The sequence below is a fragment of the Elephantulus edwardii genome, unplaced genomic scaffold, assembly GCF_000299155.1.
Source record: "Elephantulus edwardii isolate Elephantulus edwardi_28Jun2011 unplaced genomic scaffold, EleEdw1.0 scaffold00228, whole genome shotgun sequence".
In the NCBI taxonomy this organism is placed as follows: domain Eukaryota; kingdom Metazoa; phylum Chordata; class Mammalia; order Macroscelidea; family Macroscelididae; genus Elephantulus; species Elephantulus edwardii.
In genome coordinates this window covers 3,854,351-3,867,670 of record NW_006399978.1, presented here as the reverse complement: position 1 = coordinate 3,867,670, position 13,320 = coordinate 3,854,351, and the positions used below count along the sequence as shown (strand labels likewise).

General features: G+C 45.8%; 1 protein-coding gene and 2 pseudogenes across 1 annotated transcript; all 3 read left to right on the top strand.

Moving 5' to 3' along the window:
• The first annotated feature begins 241 nt into the window (after window positions 1-241).
• Window positions 242-454, top strand: LOC102875611 (annotated as a pseudogene).
• Window positions 455-2,530: 2,076 nt separating this feature from the next.
• Window positions 2,531-3,388, top strand: LOC102856277 (keratin-associated protein 10-8-like). The gene is made up of 2 exons (XM_006898419.1): window positions 2,531-2,790; window positions 2,992-3,388. The coding sequence occupies exons 1-2, from the start codon at window positions 2,531-2,533 to the stop codon at window positions 3,386-3,388; spliced, it is 657 nt and encodes a 218-aa protein (XP_006898481.1).
• An 8,345-nt stretch (window positions 3,389-11,733) lies between these two features.
• Window positions 11,734-13,320, top strand: part of LOC102855861 — an 8,283-nt pseudogene continuing 6,696 nt past the window's right edge.

Below are 13,320 nucleotides of genomic sequence, written 5' to 3'. Positions count from 1 at the left end.
CACTCTGAGTCAGCAGCATCTAACAATAACAATGCACTCCAGACACAGCTATCATAATTATCCAATTAAAATAACATTTCAAATCACATGGTTTCATTTGCACTTACTATAAGCACATGCTATTGTTTTCATTACTCTCAGTATTTCTATAGTCACTAATTTGGTCAAATGTTCTGATGTTTCGGCTGGCTGTGTCTTTGGCAGTACCGACTCGCACCCGCAGCCCCCCACACTCGCCGCCATGCCTCACAAAATTGAGGAAATCAAAGACTTCCGGCTCACAGCCAGGCGAAAGGATGCCAAATCTGTCAAGACCAAGAAGAACAAGGACAATGTGAAGTTCAAGGTTCAGTGCAACAGATACCTCTACACCCTGGTCATCACAGACAGAGAGAAGGCCAAGAAACTGAAGCAGTCCCTGCCCCCAGGTTTGGCAGTGAAGGAGCTGAAATGAATCAACATGCTAATTTGAACTGTAATAAAATTTTTACAAACAAACAAAATGTTCTGATGTTTTATTGTTGTTGTTGTTGTGGTGGTGGTGCTGGTGGTAGTGGTTGTTGTTAGGTGTCATCAAATCAAGTACAACTCATAATGACCTTATGAACAGTGGTTCTGAACCTTGTCCTATTCTATACCATCCTCACACCTCCTGACACACTAGAGCTAGAGCTCATTTCAACAGTTACCATGTCAATCCACCTAGTTGAGATTTTTCCTCCCCTTCATGGACCCTCTATCCTTCCAAGGAATAGCACCTCCTCAGAACAAGTCCAAAGTATGTGAAGTGAATCCTCATCATTCTTGCCTCCAAAGACCACTCCAGCTGCACCCTCTCCAAGATATACTTGTTTGTTCTTTTGGCCATGGGATATTCAATGCTCTTCTCCAACACCACACCTCAAAGGCATCGATTCTTCTTCTGTCATCCTTATTCATTGTCCAGATCTCAGATGCATAGCAAGTGATCAGAAAGACCATGGCCTGAATCAGATGCATCTTGGTCCTCAAACTGACATCGTTCCTCCTCAACAATTTGGAGAGGTCCCTAATTGTAGAGTTTCTGAGTGCATCACTTTATTTCATGACTACAGATTCCAAGGCTGTTAATTGTGGATCTAAGCAAGATGTAGTTGTTAACAGTTTCAATCTCCTCTCCATCCATCATGATGATGCCTATTGGTGCAGTGGTAAGAATCTTTGTTTTCTTGACATAGAGATACAATCCACACTGAAGGCTGCATTCTTTGATCTTCTGCAACAAGTCCTTCAAGTCCTTCTCACTTTCAGCAAAAAAGGCTGTGTCTCTGCATAATGCAGGTTAATGATTAGTCTCTTTCTGATCCTGATGCTACATTTCTCTTCATAGAGTTCAGTTTCTCCAATAATTTGCTCAGCATGCAGACTGAATAGGTATAGACATTCTTCTGGTATTCTCTACTTTCAGCCAGGATCCATCTGACATCAACAATGATATCCCTAATGTCTTGGCCTCTTCTAAATCCTGCCTGAAATTTTGGTAGCTTCCTATCTATATATCTACATAGCAATTTTTGAATGATTGTCAGCAGTATTCTGCTTGCATATGATATTGTTCGATGTTTTCCACATTCTATTGAATTACCTTTCTTGGGAATGGGAACAAATATGGACCTCTTCCAGCTCATTTGTGGTGCACATTACTAAGAATTCTTCATGGTCTGGCACACGAAGAAGTCCACAGAGTAAAGAAGCGATTAGCTGATTGGTCAAACATTCTGCTCTTTTGGCTACATAATTGCGGTGCACATTATTCTGTATGGTCTGGCGCAGAAAGAGGCTCACAGAGTAGAAGGGATTTGACACCATGAGTTACCACATTGGGTGAAGTCTACCCTCGTGACACTGGTGCTAAAACCCAAACAAAAAATAGTAATCATTAACTTCCAGGAAACAAGGAAAACAAAACAAAAGGTGAGCAAGTACGTAAATTAAATATGGTTCCATTACACAGACTGGACTGTGAGTAGTGATTACTTGGTTAAAATAGCACAGAATTTAGATGTGTATTTCATTAAATACTGGGGTAGAAGACCTACTGGGAAGTTCCACTCTGTTCATGATTCAGAATCTGCTGATGCAAAGCACTCCAAAACTAAGAACCACACCAAAGTTACACAACCGCAGAAAGGTGAAAGACAAACCAAGATTTTCAAAAACACATCCAACATGATCCATTCATTTTATGCTCAACCAACAGGCATATAATCTCAGGGTATAAATCCACCTCAAAGTGATCAATCTTCACCTGAACATACCAGATATCTTGGTACAAAGGTACAAACATCTCATGACAAATAAGCTAAGGAAAGTTATCTGAAGTGTGTTCTGAGCAATAACAAGGAAGGAAGGCTTGTTGAGACTCTTGTCAAAACATACTGGGGAGGGATATAAAAACCTCCCAGCCCAAAGCTGCTCACTCACTCACTCGCTCACTCCCTCCCTCCCTCCCTCACTCACTCATCCACTCCTCAAGCCCCAACACCCCATCATGACTGACACTTGCTGCTCTAGGACTTGCATTATTGCTGCTTCCACTCTGTCTGTCTGCTCTAGTGATCTGGGCTGTGACAGCCGAGTTTGTTCACCTAGTGTTTGCACCAGCTCCTCCTGGAAGGAGGGTGACTGCCAAGAGAGCTACTGTGAGCCTCCCTGCTGCCAGTCCTCCTGCTGTGCCCCCACTTGCTGTGCCCCAGCTCGCTGTGTGACTCTCATCTGCACCCCTGTGAGCTGTGGGTGTAGTCCCTGCCAGTCAGGCTGCACCAGCTCCTGTGAGCCCTCCTGCTGCCAGCAGTCCTGCTGCCAGTCCTCATGCTGCACTTCTTCCCCCTGCCAGCAGGGCTGCTGCGTGCCTGTCTGCTGCAAACCCATCTGCTGCAAGCCTGTGTGCTGTGTGTCTATCTGCTGTGGTGATTCCCCCTGTTCAACTCTCTCATGTTGCCACCAATCTAGCTGCCAGCCTGCATGCTGCACCTCTTCCTCCTGCCAGCAGTCATGCTGTGTGCCTGTCTGCTGCAAGCCTGTCTGCTGTAAGCCTGTCTGCTGTGCATCTGTCTGCTGTAAGCCCATCTGCTGTGAACCTGTCTGCTGTAAGCCCATCTGCTGTGAACCTGTCTGCTGTAAGCCCATCTGCTGTGAACCTGTCTGCTGCAAGCCTGTGTGCTGTGAACCTGTCTGCTGTAAGCCAATCTGCGGTGGGTCCAGCCCCTGCTCAGCCTCCTCCTGCTGCCAGCCCTCTGTCTGCTCCTCCTCCTGCTGCAAGCCCTCCTCCAGTGTGTCCCTCATCTGCCGCCCTGTGTGCAAGCCCGCCTGCTGTGTTCCATCATGTGGCCAGGAGGCCAGTTGCTGAGTGGGCATTGCCACCTATGGCCAGTTGGGTTCTCACTGACCCTGACATGTAGTTCTATCCGGGTGGGTAACAATCTGTGCTATCTGGGATCTTTCCACATCTCTCAGGCCAAGCCAAAAATCCACAATTAATTCCACACTTACAAGAGTCATTCCAGCCCCACCGGTGGGTCCTGGGGCTCCTCCTCTTCTCCCATTGGCCCCTCTGCTCTGCCAACCCCCATCTTGGCTTGAGAATCAATAAACCACATCCTCACTCAGGTGATTCTGACTGAGCTGTGTCTGTTCTGCTGGAGCTTGCTCTCAACTCCCAAGTCACTTTGTCTCAAAGCCCAAATTCCATTCATTTTATTTATTTGTGAAAAACACTACTGACATTCACCAAGTGCCTCCTGCACAATGCAGGTCCTTCAGAGGGATTATTTCATCCAACCCTCAGGTCACCTCTCTGAGGTCAGTGTCGCGGGTGCAGGAATGGGAGTGAGGACACAGTGTGGCCCCTGAGCTCCTGGCTGCTGGAGCTGCCTGTGTGGCCCCTGCTTGGACACGTGAAACCATGGTGTTCCTTTTTCTGACTCCCAGGATGTTTTTGCCTGTGTTCACATATAAGTGGAGACAAGTGACCCTGCTTTTGAATGCTCCAGAGCAATGCAGATAGCAAGGATTCCCCGCTCTTCAGGGTGAAGGCACTTGGCTAAGGCACAGGGAGCCAGTAGGTACATGCCCTGTGGCCTGCGAGAAGTAGCCCAGGTGTTACCATGCTGGTGGACACCTTTATGAGGACTTTACTTAAATCCAGTTGGAGGCAAGGTCTCACTGACACTTTAGCTAGCTCAAGTGTGTCTGTGTCGTGTGCCACAGCCACAGGGACAGTAATGGGAGAAGAGCACCTGCCATGATGGCCAGATGAATGGAAGTAACTGAACTCTGAGATGAGTTGGTGCTTACTGGGAGATGGTCAGAGCTGCTAAAAGGAGACAGAGATTCTAAAAGGTGCCAGCATCTGTTTAAAAGGCCTAGACTTACTTCCTCAGGAATCAGGTTTGTCCAACACATCAGGGGTCTCCGTGAGAAGGAAGATAGCAGTCTTCCCTTCTGAGTTTCCAGTCCTGGACCTTAATCCTGCAAGGCCTGTCCATGCAGCCTGAGCACCCCTGAGACCTAGGCTTATACGCGCTGATGACCCTGAGGGAGACAGGCGTGGGAAGAGACCTGCACGTGTCTTGGTGTGAGCTCAGGGCCACCTGAGTGGGCATTCTGGGATCTTATATACCTAACGTGAGCAAGATCTACTCCAGATCTGGTGAGACTTTCCTGATTGCCCTGTGAATGGTCCTCTAGATAAGTATTTAGCACCAAGAATTTAGCATGGTGCCTAGGCTAGAAACCTCAGCTGATCATGATGAAGGTCAAAGTGATGAGAACATGCAGTTTGCAAATCTCTGGCACACTTCCTTACACACAGCTGTAGGTTGTTCATGTAGTGGACTGGCTGAGGTGTGCACAAAATTCCTCTGAAACTTTAACTCAAATCTAACTTTGATGTTCAAGAATATTAGGATGCACATTAATAAAGGGAATTTTAATAATATTCAACTATCATTAAGCAGATTGTTGGCAATACTTTCTGGGACCCCCATCATTTTGTCTGACACTTTGATTAAACACTGTAAGTGAAGATGAAATGAAGGTGCTCAGTGACTTCATTCTACCTGGTTATCCGTCAATGTGCACGGACGCAGCGATCAAGAATTCCAAGATCATAGTTCACTGGGCAAATCTGTGGCAAAGCTGTGACTTTGATGACTAAGTCATGCTTGGTCCACTCTGTGGGGTTTTCTAATCCTCTCATAGGCAGGCAAAGCTGAACAAAGAAAAAGGAGGACAAAAGAAGAGTAGATGCATTTAAACCACGGTGCTGATGAAGAACCCTGACTATACCGTGGACTTCTCGAATAACAACAAAGTCAGTCCAAGAAGCAATACAACCAGAAATGCGCTCCTTAGATGTGAGGGTGGTGGTACGTTGGCTCACTTACTATGGACACAACAACATGACTGGTGAACGGAGGGTCTGTGAAAGTGAGAGAAACACTTTATGAGAGGGATGGGCACAAATGCCACAGCCATGGTCTCAAACATACAAATGATTGTGAAGATACTGCAGGACAGGGCAACATTTAGTTCCATTACACATGAAGTAATTAAGAGTTGTGGCTCAACAGTAATTAACAGCAACAGGAGGAAGTCATCGTTTGAGTCTAATAACTATGAGTTCTTAAAGAACCAAGAGTCCCTCACAAGTAGATACAATCCAGACAGACCTGCAGAGAGATGTCATCTGCCTATTTGAGGCTTTGAGGGTCAACAGCTTGGTGTTAAGGGACTGACTGATAGTCAGGTACATGAAGTTTCAACACAGATAGTGTTAAATTAGAAGTCTTGTTGAAGGCCTCCTTCATTAGACTATGTACTTTGCATCTGGTTTAAGTCTCTGCCAAGAAAATGTCTGAAGTTCTTATAAAAAGCAAACTTGAAACTGTATAGTGAAATCCTTCTGTTACTTGGGAGGTAACATATAAGTCTAAAGAAGTTTATAGGTTGTAAAACAGAACGTTAACAATGCAAGCTGGCTGTGGTTGGGTTTGGAAAAGCATTACAAGAAAGAGATGAGCTAAGGGGAAACGGGTTGACTCAGAAGCAGGAATGAATGGGGATGGAGAGATTCCAGAAATGTGGTGCGTTTTAACATTGGAAATACAGATGAGTTTCCAATGGCAAAGAGTAAATGATAAATTTGGAAATAGCTGGAGCGGCAAAAAGCTGGTGAAAATTCAGCCTTGGGGCAAGGAATAAGTTTCCGCAATAAACCATTTTATTAAAAAAGTTTGGTCAATTAAAAAGAATGATTAGTCACATGACTGTTGGTGAGGAAGCCCAACGATTGGCATTGCCCCACTGTTGACAAGACTAAGTGTGAATGAGCCCCCTGAGAGACCAGGGAAGGTAGAAGGAGGTTGGGGATTGCCTCATTAACAAGTCTACTTAAATCCTATCAACTCTACATCTTAGTAGAGCCAATTAGGGCTTTGTGTAATAATGGAGATGTGATCAAAGGCATGGAAATTATCCAAACATTCCTTGGTAAAAAAAAATGAATCAATAAACTGTAGTTACTAAAATTATGTACAAGAAGCTCTGGTTGTGCGGTCTGCTGCAAACCCACAGTAATTTCAATCCATCAGCTGTTTCTTACGAGAAAGCTGGGCAATCTCCTACCATAAATATTTACAGCCCCAGAAACCTGATGGAAAGGGGCACTAGGAGTTGGAATCGACTGAACAACAGTGGAAATGTGCAGACATACAACAAGTGTGGGCAGTGATGGGTTCAGAAGTAGAATTCTCATCTTCCCCTTGAGAGTTACAGCCAACGCTCCAACCTGTCTGTCAGTGGTGGCTTGTGTGTTGTTACAATGCTGAACAAGCGTTAGTGGACCTTCTAAACTAAAAAGGAGTGGGAGGTGGGGGGAAAACAGGCGACTGACTTTCAAAATCATCCAGTGAAAAAACAGGGGGACTACAATGATCTGATCAACACCCAAACTTTGGTTCAACAATTCTAACTAATATGCAAGATATTAATAATAGATGAAACAATGTTGGCTCTATAAGGTAAGAAAGTAGGTGAAGTATTGGGCTAAGTTAAGTGAAACAGTGGCAGTTCAAACCCACCACTTACTCCAAAGGTGAAAGATGGGGTGGTCTGCTCTCACTTAGACTGATCCCTTCAGAAACTGGATGGAGGATCTCCATGATTTAGCATCAACTACATGGAAGTGGGTTAGTGCAGTGAGGAGAGGTATGTGGGAACACTCTATGGTTCCCCATGATCTTTCAGTAAACTCAATTGCACTACGAAAGAAAGTAAATGATTTCTTTTTTATTTTTTTTTTTTTTTAAAGGCAGGTTGTTGAAGAAGGCATACAAGACATAAAGTGTGAAAGGCAAACATTCCTCTCCCGGGTGGGACACACATTTGCACTCTGTGTAAATGGGCCTCAGGGTCCTTGTTAAGGTCTGAGAGAACAAAGGAAGCATGGCCACCAGGACCAAGGGAGAGGAAGGGAAACAGACAGCTCAGGTCAGCAACCACTGCAGGATGGGACGGCTAACGCTTCTTTACTTGAAAGTGGGGCTCCACCACCTTACTGGGGAAGCACAAGAAAGCCTGTGATCACCATGGAAGAAAGAGTTGTCTCTCACTATCAATCAGAAAAAGTCACTTAGTTCAATGATGATTAATTTTATAAAACATAATGAATGGGAGTGATAGTATAAAACACAATGTGAATGGAGAATACTGTGAAACACAATGTATACTAACTTTGTATAAAACATAAAATTAAAAAAAAATTTTTTAAAGCCACTGATTGGAAAAGCAGGACAGTTAAGATTAGGAAGAAGACATGAACACTGGAACTCTGTACCACAGTGAGGTTCCCTCTCACTCATGAGAGGGGACCCACTGTCTAACTCTTAGACAGTGTTCTGTGCTTGGTTTTTTTCCTATCTTTCATCTTTCACTAGTAAACCTAACACTATTTGCTGTGATGAGTGTGTGTCAATGATAATATCCACTATTAATAAAGTGTTAGTCCTCTCCACACCATTTGAGCATGGGTATCTTCTACGCCGGCCCCAGAACCTAACGGTCAACCCCTCTTGGCACACTGACCCCAAAGACTAGAGAGGGGTTTCCAAGGCTAGAGCACATGCTCTTCTCCTGCTGGTGAGCTGTCCCCTCGCTGTCCCCTCATTAATGTCAGACGTCATTCATTTCACGGTGAATGATTTCTAACATTGCTATGAACTATTATTCTAAGGGTGCTCTTTAGAGACAAGGATGGCGAAGCTTTGTGTCACATAGTTTGCACATGTTGTTAGGAAAGACCAGTCCTTGGAAAAGGCCATCATGCTTTGATGAAAGGTGGAGGAACAGTTAAATGCAGGAAGACTCTCAGCAAGACAGAGTAATACAGTGACTGTAACAGTGGGCTCTAGTGTGTCAGAGGAGGTGAGGATGGCACAGGATCGGACAGGGCTCAGGTCTGTGGTTCATAGGGTCACTACGAGTTGTATACTTGACTTGACAGAGCCTAACAACAATGTTGTTGTTGTTGTTGTTATGTGCCGTCGAGTCGTTTGTGACTCATAGCAACCCTATGTACAACAACCCTAAACCCTGCTCTATCCTGTGCCAATCGCACTGCCTCTGAGACATCCATCCCGATTACCCCAGTCACTGAATCAATCCACCTCATAGAGGGTCTTCCCTTCTTGTGCCATTCTTCCACCCTCCCAAGCATGATGTCCCTCTCCAAGGACCTGTCCCTCCTTAAAATATGTCCAAAGTATGTCAGATGAAGCCCTAGAATCCTTGTCTCCAAGGAGTAGCCTGGTTTAACCATCTCCAGGATGAAACTGTTTGTTTTCTTGGCAGTCCATGGTACATTCAATACTCTTCTCCAGTACCACAGCTCAAAGGCATCAATTCTCCTTCTATCCTTCCTAGTCATTGTCCAACTCTCTGATGCATAACAAGTGATTGCGAAGACCATGGCCTGTATCAGGCACACCTTAGTCTCCAGAGAGACACTATTGCTCTTCAGTACCCTGAAGAGGTCCCTAACAGTAGACTTTCCCATGGCAATATGTCTTCTAATTTCCTGGCTGCTGGTGCCAAGAGTGTTGACCGTGGAGCCGAGTAAACTGAAGCTGTGAACAATCTCAATCTCTTCATCATCCATCCTGATGCTGCCAATTGGTCCAGTGGTGAGAATCTTTGTCTTTTTGACATTGAGCCTCAGTCCATACTGAAGGCTGCAGTCCTTGACCCTCTGCAGCAAGTGCATGAGGTCCTCCTCAGTTTCAGCAAGCAGGGTTGTGTCATCTGCATAACGCAGATTGTTAATAGATCTTCCACCAATCCTGACACCACACTTCTCCTCATAGAGCCCATCCTCTCAGATAATCTGCTCTGCATACAGGTTGAAAAGGTATGGAGATAGGACACATCCCTGGTGTACACCCTTCCCAATTTTGAACCATGCAGTGTTACCCTGCTCTGTTCTGACAACTGTCTCTTGGTCCAAGTATAGGTTTCACATTAGCACGATTAAATGCCCTGGGATTCCCATTCTTCTCTTAAAAAATGCTTAAATTTCAGTAAAGTCTCAAGAGGCGTTCAATGAAGAGTCCACCTGCTAACATTTCACCCATTTCTCTCTCCATCTATCTATGCTGATCTTAGCTATCTTGGGCATCTGTAAGTGAAATACCACAAGTGAGTGGCTTTAATGAATGCAAATTTGCTTTTTCACAGTTTAGGAGTCTCACTCAAACTCACTGTCATCATGTCTTTCTGAGGCTGTCGGTCACACAGGAGGAAATTGTTGATCTCTCTCCTGAGGAGCCACTGGTGGATTCGAACCACCAGAAAGGCATGGCGGTTGGGTTAATTGTGCATCTCGCTATGCACTCCACCACCCCCACTGGAGCTCCCTTTAGGAGGCTAATGTCCACATGCTGGGGACTGAGGCTTGCTCGTTCTGGCTGCTCTGAAGGAACACCCTTGCCTCTGTGCATTCCTGAGTGATCTTCAAGTTGGGTGGCATTTCTCTCCCTCCATCCCTACTTCTTTCACTTATTTGTTTAATTCTTTGATATCTCAAAATAAATCAACCAAAAACACACCTACACTAAATTTTTCCCAATAACAAAGCAAAGACTGTTCCTAGATGAATTTATCATCTCAAACACAGACGTTAGAATTTACAATACATATTTTGGGAGGACACTCAATTCAATCTATAACAATATGTTTTGCCATTTTTTTATGAGCCTTTTGATAATAAATGTCACTGTTGCTTCATTCCTGAATTCTTCAGCCCAGAACAAGGATATGGTCCCACGTAATCCCAATGATGAGCAGTCAGGAATAGTCAACTTTCCCAAAATGTCCCCATATTATCTCAATGTTTTTATTGTTGTAGCCTTTTAAATCAAGGTAAGCTTAACTGTTCCCAGATTCCAGGTGGACTCATCTGTCTCCCAGGAGACATCAAAAATGAGGGCTTTGCTCACAGGACATCTCTTTGTCTTAAAGATCTATACAGAAATGTATAGTATATAAATATATAATCTATATATTATATAATCTATGTATCATATCACATATATAATAGCATAAATAATATATATAATAATAATATATAAATATAGTATATAAATGTATAGATGGTGCCCTTACTCTTTTCTAGGTCACAATATTGGCTTGAGAGTGAGTGTGACACCACCTCCCAGCTCAGCTGAACACACTGCTATCAAGTCTCAGTCATGAAGAGTCCCTCCCTGCCCCTGCCACCAGGTCACTGCTCCTGAGAGGCACACACTGAGCACTCTGCTTTCCACCAGGTCCGCCTGCCTCTTCCTCCTCCTGGAAACCAGAACTCTTCCCTGACCAAAACTTCATCTTTCTCACAGAGTATCCTTCCTACCACACATAATCTGACACAGTGGCTGTGAGGATCGATGAATATAAAGTGGGGCTGAATATTCCCTTGGCCCCACTGCTCTTTCTCCTCCATCATGGGCCTGGCTTATTCTAGAATCCCACATAAGACAGGTACCGAAAGCTGCTCTCTGCTGCCAAGCAACTGTGCCCACTGGAGACACCCAGATCCCACGCCCCCCCCACACACACACACCAAGTGGAGAGATAGTAGCAGACACTAGGAGACCACGAGAAAGGCTGGATCCTCTCCATAAAGCAGGAGCCAACGCGGGTCCTCCTGCCCACACTCCCAGCCTCTGTGCAAAGGAAGCCACACTCACATCTGTCAGGTCACCTCTCAAGGCAACTCCGTGAGTCTCAGAGAGACTCAGTCTCAGTTTCCTTCAGGGCAGCAGGGCCGAGCCAGACAGGGACTAATCCACCTCCTGGGAACCCAAGTTAGGAGCCAGCAATGGAACAAGATGGGTCCTGGAGCTACCGAAGCATCCCACTCCCCTGCACTAGTTACCAGGGATGGCAGTGGAGAGGCGCTGAGCTGTCATCATGGTGCAGTGCACCACACTTAAGAGAATGGCCCTACCCAGCAAGTCTGACCTGTTCTCTCCCCCACCTCACGCCCCCAGTCCCAGCAGAGAGCCATGACTCACCCTTTGATCTCTTCCACATTCATCATGGTCCCCTCTGTATCATGAAAGGCAGCACAGGAACTGGCCAGTCACACTTGTCATCCGAGAGTCCCCACTGAGGTCTCAGCTCTGCACCTTTTCTGACTTTTCCCCCAGTTGCTTTCTCTCCTGCTTCCTCAGAACCTCAGTTCCAGGTGCAGCCACATTTTTTCTTACACATTTAAACATAGGTTATCATGTGGCCCAACAGTCCCACTCCTGAGTATCAGCTCAAGTGAACGGAAAGCATATGTCCACATAAAACTCAATGTGAATGTTCACAGCAACATTACTTACAACAGCCAAATGTGGGGGGAAAAGTGAAAAATGGCAGGTTCTCTTACATCGACTACCTAAGAGTCGCGCTGTAAGAAGCAACAACCTCCCTCTCCTTCTCCACCTTCTCCTTGGAACCGGGAAGCAGCAACCATGCGTGAGTGCATCTCCATCCACGTTGGCCTGGCTGGTGTCCAGATTGGCAATGCCTGCTGGGAGCTCTACTGTCTGGATCACAGCATCCAGCCTGATGGCCAGATGCCAAGTGGCAAGACCATTGGGGGAGGAGATGACTCCTTCAACACCTTCAGTGAGACTGGTGCTGGCAAGCATGTGCTCAGGGTGGTGTTTGTAGACCTGGAACCCACAGTCATTGATGAAGTTTTCACTGGCACCTACCGCCAGCTCTTCCACCCTGAGCAGCTCATCACAGGCAAGGAGGATGCTGCCAACAACTATGCCCGTGGGCACTACACCATCGACAAGGAGATCATTGACTTGGTTCTGGACCGGATTAGAAAATTGGCTGACCAATGCATGGTTCTCCAGGGCTTCTTGGTTTTCCACAGCTTCGGTGGGTGAACTGGTTCTGGCTTCATATCCCTGCTGATGGAGCACCTATCTGTTGATTATGGCAAGAAGTCCAAACTGGAGTTCTCCATTTACCCAGCCCCCCAGGTTTCCATAACTGTGGTCGAGCCCTACAACTCCATTCTCACCACCCACACCACCCTGGAGCACTCAGATTGTGCCTTCATGGTAGACAATGAGACCATCTATGACATCTGCCGCAGAAACCTTGATATTGAATGCCCAACCTATACTAACCTGAATAGGTTAATAGGTCAAATTGTGTCCTCTATCACTGCTTCCCTCAGATTTGATGGTGCCCTGAATGTCGATCTCACAGAATTCCAGACCAACCTGGTGCCCTATCCCTGCATCCACGTCCCTCTGGCCACATATGGCCCTGTTATCTCTGCTGAGAAAGCTTACCATGAACAACTTTCTGTACCAGAGATTACCAATGCTTGCTTTGAGCCAGCCAACCTGATGGTGAAATGTGACCCTCGCTATGGTAAATACATGGCTTGCTGCCTGTTGTACCATGGTGATGTGGTTCCCAAAGATGTCAATACTGCCATTGCCACCATCAAGACCAAACGTACCATCCAGTTTGTGGTTGGTGCCCCACTGGCTTCAAGGTTGGTATTAATTACCAACCTCGCACTGTGGTGCCTGGTGGAGACCTGGCCAAGGTGCAGCGAGCTCTGTGCATGCTGAGCAACACCACAGCCATTGCTGAGGTCTGGGCTCGCCTGGACCACAAGTTTGATCTGATGTATGCCAAGCGTGCCTTTGTTCACTGGTACGTGGGTGAGGGGATGGAGGAAGGAGAGTTTTCTGAGGCCCATGA

Coding starts and splice junctions, on each gene's coding strand:
- LOC102856277 (XM_006898419.1), top strand. CDS start 2,531: ATGACTGACACTTGCTGCTCTAGGACTTGCATTATTGCTGCTTCCACT. Junction 2,791..2,991: donor TGTGGGTGTAGTCCCTGCCA/GTCAGGCTGCAC, acceptor CCACCAATCTAG/CTGCCAGCCTGCATGCTGCA.